General features: G+C 48.8%; 2 protein-coding genes across 2 annotated transcripts in view; both read right to left on the bottom strand.

Moving 5' to 3' along the window:
- Nucleotides 1-466: 466 nt before the first annotated feature.
- Nucleotides 467-4,308, bottom strand: LOC128796684 (CMP-N-acetylneuraminate-beta-galactosamide-alpha-2,3-sialyltransferase 2-like). Its single transcript, XM_053958585.1, is given in 5 exon segments — nt 467-897; nt 1,276-1,343; nt 1,626-1,816; nt 2,110-2,177; nt 2,180-4,308. Coding segments are annotated over 5 exon segments (969 nt in total). The 5' UTR covers nt 2,535-4,308; the 3' UTR covers nt 467-610.
- A 3,775-nt stretch (nt 4,309-8,083) lies between these two features.
- Nucleotides 8,084-20,180, bottom strand: part of LOC128796833 (fer-1-like protein 4) — a 38,770-nt gene continuing 26,673 nt past the window's right edge. Inside the window, exons 34-45 of the mRNA XM_053958859.1 lie at nt 19,844-19,975; nt 19,024-19,134; nt 18,456-18,583; nt 17,813-17,983; nt 16,883-17,037; nt 14,755-14,930; nt 13,685-13,770; nt 12,644-12,742; nt 12,122-12,363; nt 9,939-10,213; nt 9,109-9,209; nt 8,084-8,575 (exon numbers count right to left, since the gene is read on the bottom strand). Coding sequence (XP_053814834.1) covers nt 8,395-8,575; nt 9,109-9,209; nt 9,939-10,213; nt 12,122-12,363; nt 12,644-12,742; nt 13,685-13,770; nt 14,755-14,930; nt 16,883-17,037; nt 17,813-17,983; nt 18,456-18,583; nt 19,024-19,134; nt 19,844-19,975 — 1,857 coding nt within the window. The 3' untranslated portion in view covers nt 8,084-8,394. The remainder of the gene's footprint in view (nt 8,576-9,108; nt 9,210-9,938; nt 10,214-12,121; nt 12,364-12,643; nt 12,743-13,684; nt 13,771-14,754; nt 14,931-16,882; nt 17,038-17,812; nt 17,984-18,455; nt 18,584-19,023; nt 19,135-19,843; nt 19,976-20,180) is intronic.

The raw sequence follows: 20,180 nt of genomic DNA, 5'->3' as shown, positions 1-20,180 counted from the left end.
TATGAACAAGCAGTGCAAGGGGAGGTACAGTGGCAGTGTCTGGTACCACTGGCTGTGCTCACCTGCTGGCAGGTGTGCAAGGCAAAGAGCAGGGCTGTGAAGCCAGTGGAGGGGTATCACTCATGATGCTGTGTTCAGTTGTCATGGATGTACTTGAGGAAAGCTGGCTCAGGATCAATACCTGAGTGGGGAGTGGAGTGATTAGATGCTCTCCATGCTGGAACAGGGCAGCCAGCCCAAGGCAGTGCAGCCGTTGGCTCACTGCTCAACAGAGTTCTGCCTGCGCCTGAGGAGCTGGAGCCCACAGAGCCGTTACCTTGTTCCTTTGATGAGCTGTTTAACTCCCACGTGTGCTGCAAAAGCAGAGGTGAGCAGTGATCATGTAGTACACCCACTGCTGAGGGAGCCCATTTCTTTGCAGAGGGTATCTGTTGTCTCCCAGCACCCAGCCCAGTGGCATCTCCCACCCCTTGAGCTGGCCCAGTAGCATCCCCTGGCCTGGCCCTTCCTAGGAAGGAAGGCATCAAGTGCAAGGCCCCACTGCGGGCACAGCTGCATTCCACTCACAGGGGTATGGTACTGCAGGCTGCCTGAGCCCTGTGCGGACAGGTCAATGCCCAACTACCTCAAAGTGCAGGGCAGAGGGATGCCCAGTACCCTTTGTGCCATCAGGACTAGTGCCAGGTCTCCAGTGAGGCACTAGAACCCCCAGACCATACTGCACCATCTGCAGGGTTTCCAGCACAAGAGACACCATCCCCCAATGCTGAGTGAGTGTGAGATCTCCAGTGGAGAAGGTGCTGGTCACCCACTGCAGGTCCAGAGGTTTGAAGGGGATGAGGACAAGGTGGACATTGGGCCTTAGGTTCACTGCACTCTCCAGATACATGAATGTCACTGTAGAGATGGACAAGAGACTTCTTTTCTTCATGCACAATCACCCAATCTTTATTGTTCACAGTTTGTATTTATCATATTTATCACAGTTCTAAAGGCATCGTGTTTAATTTGAATTGGTAACTTACTGCAAATCAGTTCATTGGTCAGTAGTTGCTAGTGTACATGTCCATCAAAAACTTTCCTCTCTTAACAATGTTTACATTCTTGTTTCATGGATACAGAATTATTCTCATGGTTAGAACCTCTATTTTCACAGGTGTAATTCCTTTCTCACAGTAACTTGCTAGGCTAGCTGTTAGCTGCCCCCAGCTGATGCACAGGCCTAATCTATGATTTTACAGGCTCTTACTCTATAAGGCTTTACCTATATGCAACACATGAAGTGATAGGTTGTTCTCATGCCAACATCCAGCTCAAAGCCAGTGGTCTTTGCTCTGTTCATCCTAAAGGACAGCAGAATGGTGTGTCCCAAACCAAAGGTGCATGTTCCCAGTCTCTTGGTCCCACCAGGCAGGGACAGCAGGTCACCCTAACCAGAAGCAAAGAGTGGATATGGATGACATGAGGCCTGTGTGTCCCAGGATGTAGGGCTCCGGAGAGCAAGGTCAGCCAGCCACCTCCTTCACAGGGTTTGTGTTGTCAGATTTCAACAGCATGGACAGGAGCTGGGGCATGCTAGGGTTCTCGAAAGACGGGGGGAGACCAAGTCCCTTTAGGTCACCCACCTCAGCACACAGTCATGAGTGTCAATTAGCAGCCCATGACTGGACCCTTTCAGCTGCCTGGAGTTCCCCACCACTGCACAAGTCCTGCAGTGAGATGGGTCCCACACATCAGCTCTCAGGGCCCGGAGGACATTGAAGAGCTGCTGAATTATGGCCTGGAGCTGGATACCACTCAGGGGACCCTGCAGGGTCTAGGGAAGCAAGCACAGTGACATGCAGCATTAGCACCTCCACCAGTAACCCAAAGGGAGATAGAGCCCCATTTCTCCTAGCAGAGACCTGGGAAAGGACAGAAAAAACAGATGGGATAGTAGGAAAAGGATGCAAAACAGCCCAGGGGGCAAGGTATGCAATGGAGGAAGGATTGAGCTGGGATCTCTGCATCCCTCTGTCCCCATCATATCTGTTCTTGGCCCTACCCCACTGCGAACAGATTCAAGGAGCCTGGGAAGACCAACAAGCTCCTGCTCATTGCCTCACTTACCAGCCACCACTGAACCACATCCAAGGAGAGCTCGTAGTCTGCACCCATCAGCAGAGGCCCTGTGCTTTGTAGGGGGCATTGAACAATGCAGAGCCGTTGGTAGGGGTGGTACAGTGGGCAGTAGGGGTGTGGAGGAGGGAGGGAACCCAACAGACAGGACCAATGCCATCTATGAGGTCTCAGAAATATTGCCACAGGATCAGCAGCAGGCACAGGGCCAGCACCACCTTTGTGTACCTCTGTAACAGCATCCCATGTGCCACTTGCAGTGATACATCACAAAGACCAGTGGCAGTGGCACTACAGGATGCCTTCTCACCCACCCTCTCTGCCCAGCCTCCCGGGACACCCCTTGGATGCTCACCCACACTGAGGGAACTGAAATAGCCCAATATTAATTTCCTTTTGTAACTGTTCAATGACATTATTGCTGCATTCTGCTGTTGCCACTGCTACCACTTACTTCAGGCCAGACAGGGCTGGCTGGCAGCATGTGCTGTACAAGAAACTTCTCTCTGCCTGCAACACATTTAGGGTCTGTAAATTGACCTGTGAACTAGCAGCAAAGCATCATCACGCTGGCCAGTCAAATGAGTCAAACACCAGCTTCCCCATTGAAAGTGGTGTACATTCACCTACCAAGTGCACAATGCTAGCAGTGAGCCCTCCTCCCCATGCGTGAAAAGAAGCTGGGGCAGGAGGAGCCCCACAACCTCTCTGCCCTGCTGAGCCCATGCAGGCACCATGCAGCTCCCACCCTAGCAGTCCTGGGGTTCTGCAGATTCAAGGGCATTAAATCCTTGCCAGGAATAACATCTGTTCTCTATCAAAAAGTTCTCATATAGCCTAAGGTCAGAGGGAAAAAGGTTTTCCATTCCTCAGGGAATTCATGAAGTGCTCAGTGACTTAGGACTCGGCTTCTGTGGCCCAAGGCTTCATGGGCAGCCTTCATCCCAGGGTCAGAAGAGAACACAGCTGGTTTGTGGAAGTGTCCCCTCTCTACTAGAAAATCCCTCATGTTCTCACAGTAGCTCCCTGAGCTTCCCTCAGTTGCTATGTGTCAGCACTAGCTCCATTTCTCCATTTTCTGCAGCTCCTGGAGAACAGAGCCCTAATGGACATCTTTGCTCACCATGGTGTCTTGACTTACATCTGTACTCAGATCTGACCCCCAGAACATGTCCCAGACAGCAAAACTGCTGTCCCAGGGGTCCAGGCAGCCGGCAGAGATGGGAGACCAAACAGAATGGGATAATCTGCATGATCCTAGGTGGCTGAAGCAGGGGATGCCTGCTGTCCCTTCTAAAAGCCTGTCCCTTCTAAAAGCCAAGGAACCATCACCCCATATTAAAGGGGGAAGCACAAACAAGCCATCACCAGTGCAACTGGAAACCCAGATGTGGGTTCTCCCAGGCAGGAAGCTGCCATGAAGTGCCAGCTCTTCTCCCCACATGGTGGCTACCAGAGCCCCCACACTTTCCCTGCTAGCAGTCACAAGTCCCTATGACTTAATCTTTTGTACTCTTGCAAGCACCCACTCCACTGAGCACTAATGGGTGAAGGTGATGCTTCTGGGCTCGGTAGCCTGTCTAGTGCTTGTTGCAAGTGCAGCAACTGCAAAGGGAAGAGGAAATGTTGCACCATGCTATGGGGGAGGACTGTGGGTGGTACAGTGAGGTCAGAGCTGCTGTCCTTTCTTCGTCAGTACCTGTCACTGTGGCATTCCGGCACAGCCTCTCCATGCAGCCCAGAAGCTGAATGCCCCAGTCAGGTTCCCAAGGCCAAATCAGGAATTTAATTATTAAGAAGTTCCTCTGGGTGGGAGAAGCTGCCTGGAGTGGAGCTGCCCTCCTGCCCTTGTGTGTCCTGCTGGGATGGCTCACTGACACCAGCAACACAGGGCTCTCAACAGCCTTGTACATCCAGCACCTCGCCAGGACCCTTGCACACCTGCATGTTGTGGATATTCTCAGCTCAGTCAGAGAGAAAGAGAAAGGTTTTCTAACCAGGCGAGAGCCTGGGAAACAGTTGGGAAAGAATGTAAATAATTCTCTAATCTATCTTGTTATTCACATTGTTTATAGATATGCTCTGCCACTGTGCGACATTCACTGCACACCAATGGTGTGACATGTTTTCACTCTATGACCAATGAAATTAGTCTTCTCGATGTTCTCTATATGTAGAGCGGTACGTTTGAAATAAATCAGAGCTCATTTTCTTTGCCTTCTGAGCTGGAGTTCTCTGTTCCCATCCTGCTTGACAGCAACAGCATGTAATTTTGGCTCAGAGAGGACAGAGCACTGTGAAATGTAGCATGCCATCTCCTGGGAGTTTGAGAGAGGGATCCAGAAGATGCCTCCTTCTGCTGGAGCATCCTTACAGAGGCAGCTGATTCTTTGCACTAGGCCCCAGGCATGTGCAGGTACACGATATGGGGTCCCCGTTTCCCAGGGCAGGTCTGTTTAGGGAGCCAGCAGTGCTGCTCACCATGATCTCAAGACCAAGCAAGGTGTCCCTAAGGAAAGGGCTCTGCCTTTGCAGTATCCTCAGGGAGAAAGGTGTCTCCTGCAGCCCAGAGAAGCAGGGCCAGTGTAGACACTGCACTCTTCTCCATGTCCAAAATTTCACTCTGTGACCTGCTAAAAACCTGGAATTATAAACAACACAGGGATAGCATTCCCAGCACTTAGCAGGGAGATGTCAATGCCAAGGAATCACAGCACTACTGAAAATAGAAGCTGCTAGGGCCAATACCAATTCAGGTCAAAACCAAAGGGGGTAAATACTGGCAGATGTGGGAGCTGAGCTGATCCTGGCCTCTGGCCACCTACCAAACTACTCTTCCAAGGAAGGAGGGGTGATACATCCCAAGCATGACCAGAACATGGATCTGGCTCCTGGAGGCATCAGTGTGGGCCAGACTGTTCTACTGTGCTGGGTCAGATGTGCAGATGGGATCCATGACTTTCAGGCACAACAACAATCAGGCTGGTCAATCTCACACCTTTCATCACAGGTGGACAACACCAACATCCACTCTCAGGCAGCACAGTGCAATCTGGTCCTCCACCAAGGTATGATGCAAGCAACAAACACACCATCAGTCTGGGAGCTGGAAAGGGAAGGGACTGTGGACAGAGTGGAGAGCAGCAGCAGGGGAAGAGGACATGGCCAGGAAGCAGAAGGACATAGCATGGCAGTTCAGATGAAAAGCATGTTACCAGGAGTTGGGAGATATGTAGCTCCAAGCGCTGCCAGCATCTGGGTGCAGCAGCCTGTGCCTGTGCATCATGTGCTTGGCACCCTTCGTCACCGTCATGCTTCCCATGCTGCTGAGATCTGCTGGGATGAGGCTGGTTCCTCAATGCACCGAGAGGTTCCAGCTGTCCAGACATCCATCCTGGAGACCCTGGGGCTGCTCCTGGCAGCATTCACACATTTGTCAAAGATCTGTGCTGTGGAAGACCCTGCCTCAGCCCTCAGTCAGTTAACCTGATTGGGCATGTGAGAGCTGTCCTCTCTTCAACCCATGGTGTGGGACCAGTACTAGGCACAGCCTTCCCATACAAACATTTCCCCCTTTGCTCTTCTCCTCAGCCAACAGGTGCCTGTCTCCTGATGTTACAGGTTCAGGAGGATGCCCATGCACAAAAAAATCAAGACACAATCAGAATAGCAAAGCAAGTCAATTTTATTTGTCGTGTTAGCAATAAATACATACTTACCCCTGGATATTGAAGAAGCTGCCAAGCAGGAGAAGGAGATAGAGCATGGCTCCTGAGTCGGAGAGGTCAGAGAACAGCACACCTTCAGGGTGTCCCCTGGATCAACATGGTGTGCTTCATGTCGTCCTCGCTCTCCACCCCAGGACCACACCCTATATCTCCTCCTCAGGAGTGGCCAGTTTCAACATCATCTCACATGGGGCCAACGCATGAGATGAGGTCACAATGGCCCATGATCACACTTCCATGCCAACAACAGCTTTATTGTATCGTTTCCCTTTTGCAGGATAAATCCCACCAGGCGACCAATACATGGTTGCATTTCTGAAGGTTAGTCCGACTAACTAACAATAAGTTCTTCTTCTACATTATTTTGTTGACGTGCATAACTGCAGACCAAATACGTCAGGCTTTAGACCCATCTTTGGTCCCTGACACACCTGGCCACCATGCCTTTATCAAATCTTTGCTTTGGGTGTTTTGCAGACACCCAAATATATTCACACCACTCTCTACTCATGGTGACAAATGGTATGGTGGTGCCTGATCTGGTACAGATTCAGTAGGGCTACAGTGATGAAAGCCCACCCCATCCTCCAGGGTGCATCCCTGTAGCCCTCCACCCCTGCTCTTCTTCTTCAGGCTGTTATCAGCAGCCTTGCAGTGGTCCGTGTGGCTGATGAAGGCAGAGGTAGTGGGTGACCTGAAGTCCTCCTGCATCCACTGAACACTGAGATCAGGGTAACCATGGTACTGACCAGGAAGGGGAACTGCTGGCATGAATCATGGTCACATTTGGGCTTGGAGGAGTCTGGGGCAGAGGCCTGGCATCACTCTGCTGCCAGCAGCAAAGGCAAGGATGAACCTCTTGGCTTGCAAACTCACACCCTGAACAGACACCACCCCACCCTCCATTCACTTTGTTCACACAGACACACACCTGCACATCCCAGGCACACAGCAGCAATTATAAACCGAAGTATTTTGAGGAAGCCTGCGTGTCTTGGCTTTATGCCCAGAAATGGTTGATGTAACTTTAGGGTGGGTCAGGGGGCGGCGTGTGGGTGTGGGAGCCTTGGGAGCTGCAGGCTTTGTTCAAAGCCTCACTCCGGGGAGTGCTGGGGGCCGTGCACACCAGACATTACTTCGTTCCTTAGCTAGCTTGGGGTTTTTTGTTAGCTTAAGGAACATGTTTCTTTTTTCACCTTTCCCTGGCCTGGCGAGACTGTGGCAGGAATCCTTCGGCGGCTTTTGGGTTTTTTTTTCCTGAATTGTTCTGCTTCGTTTTGGTCCGAGATCACACAGTCGACAGGAGACCGTCGGCCAGGAGCTGCGGAAGCCGCGGGAACCACTCCGCTGGCCTAGACCTCGGGAAAAGCGGAACCAACAAGAGAAAGGACACCAAAATCTACCAGCTTCATCTGCTACAAGAAGGAGACCAATGCCAGAGTTTCAGCAGGTGGTGTGGTTGAGCATGGCTGAAAGAGCCAAGAGGGCTCTCTGGAGGTGTGCACTGGATGTGCTGGAGTGCCCCGAGTTTGTTTGAATGGAGCAGTCGCTGCTGGGGTGCACTGGGCACTGTCGGGGAGGACCAGGCACTATTTATGAAGGCAACATCCCACTAAATAGGCCCTGCAGAAAAACTGGGAGCAATGCAGCACTGTCACAGCCCAGGGCCTTGCTGTAGCCCCAAGCAGGTGTTGCATGACTTGAGCCCTTTGCAGCCTATTTCACCCCCACCTTGCAGCCCAAAGGTCCCCTAGAGGGAGAGAGGCCTCCCTCTTTGCTATTCTGGGGTTCCCACCACATGACTGAACTCTAGACTTACTGGGGGAACATCATGTCTGCCCCACACTGACTTCTGGCTTCATGTCCAGCCAGAGTCCTCACCTGCTTCACATCTACCTGCCTGCTCTGCCCAGACAGTTTTGTCCCCAAAACACGCTCTATTCCTGCCCCATTCCAAAGGCCATGAGGCAGGCACCTTTGCTATAAAATTGCATAGTCAGATAAATTATTTGGAAAAGCTGTGGTCCTACTAAGCATCACGTGCACCTCTCAGAAGGAATCTATCCTCTCAAAAACCCTCGCTGAAACACCTCCACTGGGATCAGATCACGTCAGGGCTTGTCTGTGCAGATGACAGGAAACCTGGTGCACCAGAAACCATGCTGAGAACAATTTATGGATTTATTTTCTCATTTAGTTTATGTCAGCCCAACACCAAACACAGATGCACACTCATGACCCCAGGTTGTCCCAGTGTAGTCCTTGCTGCTGTACTACTCAGGAGGAAGGGCAAGGATTGCTGAACCAGATTGGCCTGTACCGCACAAAGAAACAGGTTGTCCACCAGCTCCAGAAAGCAGCTAAAAAACACAAGCATCAGAGAGAGTAGCAAGGACTTTTTATTCACGAGGAAAACAAAGCTCACTTCTGCAGGTCTCTGTCCTCTAGGCTGTCTCTGTACCCACAGGTTTTCATTAAATTTTTTGATCTTATCTTGATTCCTGCCACAATCACCACTGTCTTTGAATAGTCCTCTGCTGAAGAACGTTTATCCATTAATGATCTTCTCACTGATGTATCCAGGCATGGTGTAGACCAAAAGAACCAGGAAGATTGTCAGAACAGTGACAACAAACAGCACAATTATGTATCTCTTGTACCGCTTCCAGATGAAAAACACAAAGGTCTTCACGGGATTCACAAACCAGTTGAAAGTTGTTTTGGGCCGACTAGAACAGGAAGAGAAGAATATATAAGCACAGGGTCAATCCACAAAGCATCACATTGGCCCCTCTGCTTTGGTGTCCTGCTACCCTCATGAATCACCAGTTCTTCCTGCTGCTTCCAGGCAGGATCAGCCCAGGGTCCATGGTAAACACACTGCCTGTGGAAACGCTACAGACAACAGGATGGGACTCTTTGGAACAGTGCCCCAGTGTCCCCAGAGCTGTCCTTCACCCTCGTACACAAGGGATCCCTTCACACAGACAGACCTGACCATTGTACAAGCAATGTTATGGCACAGCTGCTTTGAGTATCTTCCTTAGATCAATCCTGGGTCAGGTGCTGCAGCTTCAAGTCCTGTGGACTCACTTGAGCTCTGGGAAACCCTGGCAGTCCTGGTCCTGCAGACCCCACTGCCCACGGCCTCAGTGATTGCTCTTGGCTTCCAGACAAGCCCATACTCCTGGTTTCCATACAAACAGCTGCTGAGAACATGGCACTCTCTGTTCAACCTAAAGGTGATAATACATATACTCACTTGGGCTTTTCCAGGGGTTCAGGCCCTTTTCGACCCAAACCAACAGGACTTTTGTCAGCCTCCTCCACAGTCAGCAGTTGGAACTCCGCTTCCACCTTACCCTGGAAAGACAATATGTCTGAGCCACAGTTGAATGTGTTGCAACGCATCCTGCCACAATTGGGTATTTTTCTCCCAGTTCTAGTTCCAGATGGCTCCAAGCTTTTTTATCCATTGGATAGAGTCTTATTTCACAGCCAGTGGAAACTGTGGCCTGGTAAGAAACTGATTTGCAGACAAGAAACTGTATTTAATGAACTCCCCAACTACCTGATTTGTCTGCACTCTCCCACAGTGGCACTGAGCAAAATTCACCCTTGGGGACACACCGTGGTCCAGTAGCAGGGGTATCAGGAGCAAGTTTGTCTCTCGTCAGTTGGCACCTGCCTGTCTTGGGCAGGCAGAGACCCCCAGGACAAGCTTCTGCTGCTGACTGGCTGATGGGGAGCCATAATGCCTCTTGCTTTGGAGTAGGAGTGAGCAAGGAGAACATGGTCTGAGGTGTTTCAGTGGGAACACTAAATTCCTAAAGAAATTCAGCTCCCCTCATGGAGCTGAGCTCTATGGAAAGCTCAGAGGAATACATGAAGTCAGACACCCCTGAATGCCACAGCACCTGGTTCTTTAGGGTAGACAAAGTGCTGGATCAGCAGTAGATGGAAGAAGTTTTCAGGATCCTGCAGAAGCTGGGTCACTGCTGCCCTTGTAGGTTGTGTCCATGTAGGATAGGCTGCCATATCAAGGCGGAGGAAAAACACTGGCTGTGCTTCAGCACCAGCTCCCCACCTTACCGTCAGGAAGTACTTGTTCCCACTGGGGTCTGTGAATTCCATGTCCTCTGGTTTGACTGAGCTGCTCCACTTCGTTTTCTTCTTCTTCTTCTCCCTTTCCTCTCTCTTGTCATCTTCTTGATCTCTGAGTTTGATGAAGGGCCACCAGCCCCTCATGCGCTTATTTCGGAAGATGGAGAATCGAGGTGTTGCATTCTCCTTGGCCATTTTGATGGTGCAATGCTCAGAGCTCTTGGCTGCCCGCACCATGTCATGCAGCTTCAGCTCAATGGAGCCTGCAGGCACAGGGAAGAGGAGATCACATGGTAAAACCTTGAGGTTAGCCCCACACGACATTTGGCTGTCTCTGCCACGCTCCCACCTGCCACGAGTCAGTCCCAGCTGCTGCAATGATCTAGCAGCACCCTGCACATTTACAGATGGAGAACCTGAAATTCTGCATAAGAAATGACTAGCTCAGGAGTTAGAGACTAAGAGGCAGAAGCCCCAGGTCTTATCTCATTTTTGATAAGGGCTGTTTGGTGAGTTGATATGGTGAGTTATTTTCACCCCTTTATCATGTCCCACCCTGCTCTCCTCACATGTCCAAGCTGATCTTCCTCTCTAATTCCTGGAAATGTCAATTAAACTTTTAAAATTATAATGATTTAAAATTATAAATGCTTTAAAGGTTTCAAGTTTATCACAGTTCTGCAACAGCCTCAGTTCATCTTGCTGTTTGCCCTTGTGCCTCTGTTCTGCTCAGAACTTTGGCACTGAGCCCTTGCAACAAAACAATCTTACCACATCCTGGTCTGAACTGGTAAAAGCAGACAAGGGATGTGTCTGTTCTCTGCTCATTTCCCAGTGAGACTGCATCTGGATACTGTGCCCAGTTTTGGACCCCAAATACAAAAAAGGTGTCAACTAAATAGTTTTTATTGGCTGAGATAGTCAAGTCTGTAGTAGGTGCCACAGCAAGAGGGGTGAGAGACACATATATGTTCAGCCCAGAGAAGAGAGGTCAAGAGGGAGATCTTACTGCATTCCTCACAGCCTAAAGGAAGCTACAGAGCAGATAGAGCTAGACTCTTCTCAGAAACTGATAATGAAAGCACCTAAGGCAACAGACACAAGTAAAAAAGTAAAAAACCTGAGAGTTGTGAGAAAGGTGCAGCCACAAAAAGGGTTCCCAGAAGCGTGCTAGGAATCCATCCCAGAAATGTCCCAGAAAATGTCCTAAGCAACCTGACCTACAGTGCATCCAGCCCTTCTTGGGGCAGGAAATTGCAATAAACTCTGCAGAAGCCCCTTACTATTTAGAAGTTCCTGAGATTATACATGCCAGAAATAATCTGTTAATGCTTTCTTCAGTACCTCAATTCTTCATGGCTGGACCACTGGAAGTGCCTCAAGCAGTAAAGCCGCTTAAATACACTATGAAAGGTTGATGTATAAGGAAAGTTTAAACATGCCCAGGAGATAGTAGGGGAAAGGGGATGCTTTTAGTAGGGAGGTTAACATTTGAAGAAGGGAGGAACAACTGAACAGCGTGCTACAAGCTTGGGGATGACAGCAGAAGTGGGAGAGAATCAGCAGTACTTGTGCTAGCATAATGTGTGAGGAATCACCACTAGCTCTGTTTTGGAACCAGGCCTTGCTGTATGCCCAGCTCAGCAGGTCTGATTACCAGGACGTACCAGAGCATCCATGGATGCTCCCTAGAAATGGGATGCTGCAACTCAAGTGACAATAGTCTCACAAAGGTTGTCTATAGTTTCACAAAGGTTGTCTGTAGTCTCACACAGGTTGTCCCTGTGCCCACAATATAAGGTCCTGGGAAAAATGTTCTTAGGCTCAGACTTTGAGATCTGCATATCTAAGAGCACAGAAAAGAAGGATGTTCATTGGAAAGGTTGTGAGGAAGCAGAACCCAGAAGTCCTGTGGTGTGACAGGCCCTGAAAAAATACACCAAGGCTCTGGGACAAGCATGCAAGCTACATGTCTGTGTTGGGGAGGTGCCTATGTCCAGGCTTTGTCTGTAGCTCAGGTGTGAAAAACCAGCCCAGATGACTGCTAAGCTGAAGAGTTTGATCTGATGGTCCTAGTGTCCCTTCTCAGAGAGCTGAACCCCAGGGAAATGCTGTAATGCTCCAGCAAGGTAAGGGACAGGTCACCCTGCTTCCAGCAAGTAACACCATACCTAGAAAGTCATTAGCTGAAATCCTGTCATAATCCCAGACCTGGAGGACCAGAACAGCCGGTTCCCGAAACTCTGATTCCTCTATGGAGAAGATAGAGTCCTTTTTCTTGTAGGTGATCTCCTTCTCAGTTGGGAGATAATTGAAGCGGAAGATGAACCTCCAGTTGAAATTGCCTTCCCCAGTCAAGGAGTTAAAGTGAACATCTGTCTCCTGCTTGTCATGCTCAAGACCTTTTATCCAGCTGCAGGAGAAACTCAGTTACCCTCTACCCTTGTCAGCCAGCCTCAGAGGCAGAGCAGAAGGATGGAAGCACTGAACCCCATGGGGTAGCAGGAAAGGGTCAAACCAGAGCAACACCTGGACAATATCTCTGGCGTTACAGCAGTCCATGCAGAGGACTGGAGTAGGCACCTCACACCAAGGCAAGGAGGAGCAGAGGTTCAGAGGAGGAAAGTGAGTGTGTGGGCCAGGGCAGGGAGCAGGGCAGCCAGGCTCTGACCTCCCACTCATTCCCACCAGACCTTTTCACATAGATGTCACTGGAAGGCTCTCCTGTTACTGGGTTGACATCATCAAGGACCACATTGTCTGTGTTCCAGATAATCACACGGAGCTCATAGCTGTGGGAAGGACACAGAGGTGAAAGACATGCCCTTGTCCCTGGTGCATGGGAGGGCAGATCAAGCCTGAGCACAATGACAGAGCAGCAGGACTTGAAACTTCCCAGCAGTGTGGTTCCCCCTGCTCCTCCCACCAAGCACAGCCCAGCAGTCTCACTGGCAGGCATAAAACCCTTTCTGGACACTACAACCCTACGAGACAAACACTCACAGTCAATACAAGTGGCTTCTGCAAACCAAATCCCTGTTGCTTGGTAAATCCACCCTGCTCTACTAAGCCAAAGGAGCACAGAAAAGATTAGGCAGGAAGGGATCTCTGTAGTCTCTGCTCCAAGCTTTTGCTCTAGCTTCATAGTAGGTCGAAGATCATGCAGGGCCTTGTCTGCATCAGTTTTTAATATCACCAAGGATGGATATCTCAGCACATCTGAGTCAATCTGTCTCTATTCCAGGGTAGCTTCGCTCTCACTGGGAAAATGTTTTCCCTGTAGTCAATTGGAGTTTCCCTTGCTGCAATTCATGCTCATGATCTCTTGTCCTTTCAGGCACATGTCTGAGAATAATCTGGACCCTGCATCTCAAAAGTAACATTAGATCCTTGAAAACAGCAGATTTCCTCCTCAACTGCATTTCTCCAGGCTCCCAAGGACATCTGTCCACTAGCCAGAATGGAGTTTGATGAGTAGCCCTGGCCTGAGTTTCTATTATCTTTATGTCCAGCCACAGAGACATTGACCTGCCCTTCCCCAAACCTTTGTGCAGCTGAAGCTCTTATGGCCCAACATGATACAGTCAAGAGAACATCCTGTGGTCAGAGCTGGAGCAAAGAGGGCTACATGCCACACTAGCACTGACCCTCAGCCTGTGCCCTCTGGTACATCCTGCCAGCCATGGCAAGGGACATTGACCCTCCAGCCCCAGGCCTACCCCCACAGGTGCTACCTGACAGGCAGTCGTGGCTTGATGTTGACAGGTGGTGGTGCAGGGACATCGTTTGGAAACATGTCAATCCACATGTGCAAGGAGCCCTGATGAGAGAAGACAGCAAAGACACTTGAAGAGACAGACCACTCTCCAGCTCTTCAAGGAGCAAGAGCTGGATCCTGCAAGGAAAGTTCTCATCAGAAAGCCCCTGCTTGGGTCTCTCCATTCCCAGCACTTGAGAGTGACATGAGATTCAATTTTACACAGGGAAAAAAATTAAGCCTATGAAAGATTGCTTATTTCTGCTCCCAAGAAAAACCACTTCACCTACACTGAATCCATTTCAAACAGAGGTAAACATGTCCCTCTGTCTTAATAAGGAGCATACAGTAATGCAATGCTTAAGCAAAACTAACAAAACTATGAAGTGATGGGTCTGACTCATGCATTTCCAATACCAAACAAAGCCAACATGATTGCAGAACTCTGTTCAAACCTCCAGTACACAAGGAAACAGGAGATTTCAGTGCAAGACATTAAAATGGTGAGTTCAGGCGACTGCATTGCACAAAACTAAGGATGGATGTTTCTTCTCCAGCCAGAGAGAGGCCAAGGGTGGGGAACAAGGTTCTTGCAAAACAGCAGTGATAAGGGACAATGCAGAGGAAGCAGGTATAGGCAAGGATACCATCACCCACTGGGGTGCATGGTGGCAAGGCTCAAAAGCAGAGCAGGTCTATTGCCACCCACACAGCATCCTCATCAGAGCCAGTGCTAAATGGCCTGCGGAGACAGGAAGGACTCTTGAGTCACCAGCACTGTGAACACAGTATCAATGGACAGAAGTTCCTTGAGGAAAGGGTGTTCAGAAGCATCATGAGAGGTCAGAGGGTAGATGTGAGCAAAGGACAACCACAGCCAATGTCCTCACATCATAGCTGGGCCAGCCATCCACAGACACAACTCCAGTCACCCCAGGAAGGGGTCAATGTGTAAGATTCACAGACTAGAGAGCTGGCTAGAAACCAGCTGTCCAGAAGGTCCTTCCCTGAAACAATGTTGAGGTTTGGCACAGAAACACATCTCACCTGCACAAGCCCGGGGTTCTCTGGGTTGTACAAAGACCGGATTTCCACGTGCTCTGGTACTAGCTTGTACCCATATCCTGGCATCTCCTCCCAGTGCTGCAGGACGTACAAAGCCTTATGTTCAACATCCACCAAGTTCTCATCTGCCACTCCTCTCTTGTTCCTCACAGAAGCCTCTGCAGCAGGACACAGCCAGGGAGAAGATGAAGATTTCTGGCCAGCAAGAGTCATGTCAGGACATCAGTCACTAGCACAAGCAACAGGAGATGATGGACTGGGCAAACAAGCACCTCTCCAGAAAAACAAATGGGGAGAAGCAGGAGGGCAAAGATGAAGGGAGTGAGTTCAATATGTTGCAGTGATGACAGAAATGGCAGGCGGGAAGAAAATGGAAAGGGCAAAAACAAATTTACTCTGGCCCTGGGAAAAAGATCCAAGGGACATTAAGGAGGATGTGACCCTCTGGGGAAGTTTAAGTCCCCACATCTCTGTGGTAGTGCCAACAGATCCATGGATGAATTTTTGCCAGAGAAGTGCTACTGGAAAGCATTACTTGCCAGTCTCAAGACATGCAGCTGTGCTCTCTGTTAATGAACACAATTAGTAATTAACTCCTTTGGCACAGCGAAGCCAAATGGCACTTCAAGACCAAATCTTGCTGGTGGGAGATAAGCCAGAGCCAACAGGTGAGGGCATAATGACCCACTCACTCCTGGGTTTATGGAGTGCAACTGCCTCTTGGATATCAGTCGGAGCCCTAAACCATTTCAAGCAGTGCTCAGGCACAGCAGAGGTTCACAGGGCACCAGCTTGCAGCTGTGTTGGAACCAGAGCCAGCTGTCAGGGAACACCAGGAGAGCACTTTGTTTCTCCCTCTCCAGCTATCCAGTGACCTGAAAAAAGGAGAAATAGTTTCTGGAGGCTCCTTGCCCTCTCCTGAGTAGGATTTCTTTTCCCTTCTTTGCATAAGTCATAGAAACCACCAGAAAACTGAGGAACAGTTGCACTGAAACAAGGAGAAAGTTGGCCATACATGTAGGTGTCCTCACTCTGAGCAGGTAAGGCCAGGGATCATCCTTCCTACAGGCTACATAGCATTGCCTTGCAGTACTCAGCCATACACGTGGGCCACATCTGCTCTAGTCTTTCCTCGAGGTTGGATTCAATTGCACAGGTGTAGGCAGCAGCAGGGCCTAGCCTGTGCTGAGGGAAGATCTCCATCACTGCTGGTAGAGGCTGTGAAAGGTTGGCATGTTCTTGGACATCTGTGGCCCTGGCTCAGGGTTTGTAATGCCAGTTAGAAGCAAAGAAAACAGCAAATGAGAAGCAGAATCTGCCCACAAGGTGGAGATCAACAGTAGAGAGGGACAGTGTGGAATCACTCAAGGCACCTGAAGCCACTGGAAGCACAGAGCATTCCTGGATAAAGCCAGCTAGAAACAGGAAAGAAAAGTGAAAAAACACTCCCCTCCCCCTCCCCCCCCCCCCCCCCCACCCCCCAAAACAAAACAAAACAACATCCACAAAAAAAAAAAAAGCATTAAAGAAAACCAAACAAACCATCACCAAAAAACAAAACAAAACAAAACAAACAAAACAAACACCAAAAAAAAAAAAAAAAACCAAAAAAAACAAACCAACCAACAGAAAAAAAAAAACAAAACAAAACAAAAAAAAAAACCCAAAAAACTCCAAAACACCCATAACCCCAAACAGGACTTCATTATCTTCATTATCTTGGTGATAGTGACCCTAAGCAGATGCAGGTACAGCTTTGTGACAGTGCCAGCCACCAGAATAAGCTGGCATACAACAAACCTCCATGACCAGCACTGGTCTAAAAGTAGGTTTACTCTGTTCCACCCACTGCCTGGGAAGCCACTTTGGTACCTAATGGCCTGGAACACATCTTCTCCCAGTGCAACAATGTCCACTGAAACGAAGGCACTGAACCAAGGATGCACCTCACAGTGACCCAAAAAACTGGGCCATGCAGGGCACATAGTGGGGAAGCCAGCCTGGACACCTCAGGGAAGAGAGGACTGTGGGCTCCCAGACCACCCACCAACATGTGCATTGCTGAGCACAGGCAGCTGTTTAAGGGACCAGTTCAACAAGCCCTCTGTACCTTCAGGAAAAGCCTCTGGAGGGACCTTGAATATTTTATTGTCCACTTTGATCTCCTCCTGTCTGTACTCAGCAGCAGGGATTGAGTTTTTCTTGCATAAACTATCCAAGATCTGTGTGGGTTTAAAAGCATCTCGCCACATGTTGTAGCCATTTCTGCATGGAAAAATAAAACATCAGGAACTTCTTCAGCTTAAGTTTCTTTTCTAGGCTGTGAAACAGCCTTCCTTCCCAAAGCACAAGCTATGTCACTAGAACCCTGCTCAGATTTTCACTGGGAAAACCCTGGGCTTAAAGAGGTTACAAAAAGTCTTAATGAATGAAAAGCGAAACAAACTCTTTCCTGACAGAGAACAAGCTGGACTTGCACCCCACAGAACTATTAGCTTCTGAGCAGCAGAAGCAATGCTAGGAGGAGGAGCAATTCTAGATACAGTTACTATGTGAGAAAGAACTTTTAGCCAGTTGAGTGCTGGGTACTCAACTCCATTCCCACAGCTAATTTTCCAATAGCAGGGTAGAAGAAGAGAAGTTTGCAGAAATCTGGCTGAAGATACTAGCGAATCCACATGGAAGGAGGCCAAAGGAAATCAGATATCCTGAATGTTGCTGCTTACAAAATACTTCCAGAGAAACTGCTGTACTTTCTGAAAGAGGTCAGAGTCAAGCAAGCACTTTTCTCACAGAACACCAATGTTTAAGGAATAAAGAAGTTTTTTTGCTATATTATGCAAGATATATTAGATTGCCATAGGAATTAGAGCTATCACAGGAAACTGATAGGTGTCCAAAGAGATAGAGTTACCCATGTAACTTGTAGCGAATCTGTGGAGCACCTGCAAATGCATATTCTGTCTTGCAGAACAGGAGGAGCTCTGTTACCCACATGTGGCAGGTGAGAAGAATGTCTATGGCCCTCATTGGTACCTACAAGTCATACTGCGCAGACACTCCACAGATGGCCCTGTGCTTGCTGTAGAATCGATTCTCCAAGTCAATCTTGGTCTCCCCAATCAGATCATCAGATCCAACCAAATCATGATCAAATATTGCCACAGTGAGTTCTGATTCCATGGGAAAGGAGACTGTCAGCTCCACAACTCTGGACAGAATCAAACAGAGAAAGTGCAGTTAGCAAAGAGGATAGAAATGAAACACATGCTCTGCTTTGATAATCTTACACATTTAATAACTGTATTTGACAACTTAAAGGCCTCTGATAAACTTTGGTTCTCTCTAAATTCAGTATGTGACATTTTCAGTGTGCATGTTCAAACAAAGGAATTACTTTTCCAGGAATGTATGGCTTGGGTAGAGGGCCTGGAGCTAGGGAAAAAGCTCTTCAATGCTCGGCTTCCAATTTTAAATCAAGTCCTTGGGTGTGCTTGCCTCCTAACCCAAAGCATGATCGCTCCTGAGTTAGCTGGAGGCGAGGGACATGCCCAAGGGCTTTGTGTAAAAGCACAAGATTCTCCATCAGACAATAACAGAAGACCTTACATGCTGAGCCACATTTCAAACCCCAGATTTGCACTGTTCTCATTAAACCCGCTAGATGAAACCTTCCTGCATACTCTCCAAACACAGGATTGAGCTGCTTTGGGATGTATCGCTCCTTTGTGTCCTTCTGTTGCTGCCCCACAGTCACCACCACATAGGGGTCTGCTTTGCCATTGGGGTCTGCTGGAGACAGATTTGTAGCCTGGAACATATAAGAGATACTGCTGAACACAGCTGTGGAGGGCAACCTGCACAAGGAACACTGCACAGGCCTGACACCACCCAAGCCCGCTTGGTCAGGTCCCTCCAGCAACTACCCCAGCAGTGAAACAGCCACTTGTTCCCACACAAATCCTCTCTCAACAAGCCATTGATGTCTTCAGCTGTGGACCCACCTACTTGTTCATGATCTCAAGGCAGATGTGAGAGCCAAGAAATGCCCATCTGCCCATCCTCAAGCTACAAAGCATGGAAGACTCTCCATGGACAGGATGTAGGTGCCTTCCACTGGCAGAGGCTTCAAGCTAGCATAACATTTTTCACAAGCGCCACTGCTTGCATCTACTGAGCTGAGAATGGCAGAAAGGCCACAGGGATGGGAGAGACTGCCAAGAATTACTGTCACCTCAACTAGAGACTTACCTTAACAATATAAACTCTTACAAGAACCTTGATGGGTCTGTTCCTTGGAATGCCCTGGGAGACCTTGGGCTTTGTAACAGCTTCCTCAGTGGGGTAGACATAGAAGGAGCCCTGCAGAAAATACTTTTCAAGGAACAGCTGGATATACATGGGAATATCTCAGAAAGGATTGGAGCCACCAGCTTCACCCACCAACGAGAAAATCAGAGCAATTTCCCCATTTCTCCACAGACACCCTGTGCCATGGGGACAGTCCTTTCCAAAGGTCAAATCATGTCCACATGGCCCAGGCAATCCCTGCTTGCAATTTAGGCTGCAGGCTGTCATACCACTGCCAATGTCAGATCTGAGCACCTCAAGGCACTTTGGATTGCCAAAGAGAGAGGACACCAAACATTTTCTAGGGACAGCTACAGCTTCTGTAGTGGATATCTCAGAGTCTTCAAGAGCTCCTGGATCGGAGGATGATACCTTTTTTAAATAAGTTTTCCTAACTTTAAAACCAGTGAAGCTTCCTTGTATAATACTGATATGCATACTGAATACATCCAGAGGCTGCAACCAGAATGAGTCCTTTATGCTTCATGCTTTCACTTTGTAGCAGCTAAAAAATCTAAATCAGATGGATTTATAAGATAACAATAGCAAGACCACAGTACAATTGCTTCAACAGGCACTAACAGTACCTTGGCCAAGCTGCAGCCCAAACTGCACACCAGTGCATTCTGCAAGGTTTTGCTGGTGTTGGCTTGCTCTAAAATACAGGTCATAACGACCTTCTTCCACAAGCAGCACAAATGTCATCCAAATGAAACAGTACCTTGTACTTCCCCACATAATGTCCATCCTCATTTCCATCTTCATTTTCATTTGCTTTGCCACGATGAAGGGGGAAAATACACAACCAGTCTTCAAAATTACCAAACTCATGTTCCAGCTCAGAGTTGTAAATCTGAAATAAGTAGAAAGTAATTTTGGGCCTTTTCTTGCCATCTCAAAGGAAAGGAGAGTCAGAAAGACCATCCTTTCTCTGTTTCAATCATTTCACCTACTCCTACCTTACTTCTGTATTACTCAGTGCAGGGTGTTAATGGTTTTCCTGCATGTCCCTAGGGCCAGCCTTGGATGTGGATGCACATCTCAGCTTGGTTCCAAGG

Source organism: Vidua chalybeata, chromosome 17 (genome assembly GCF_026979565.1).
Source record: "Vidua chalybeata isolate OUT-0048 chromosome 17, bVidCha1 merged haplotype, whole genome shotgun sequence".
Classification (NCBI taxonomy): Eukaryota; Metazoa; Chordata; class Aves; order Passeriformes; family Viduidae; genus Vidua; species Vidua chalybeata.
The sequence above is the reverse complement of the archived record's forward strand: the minus strand, read 5'-3'. Positions and strand labels throughout refer to the sequence as shown.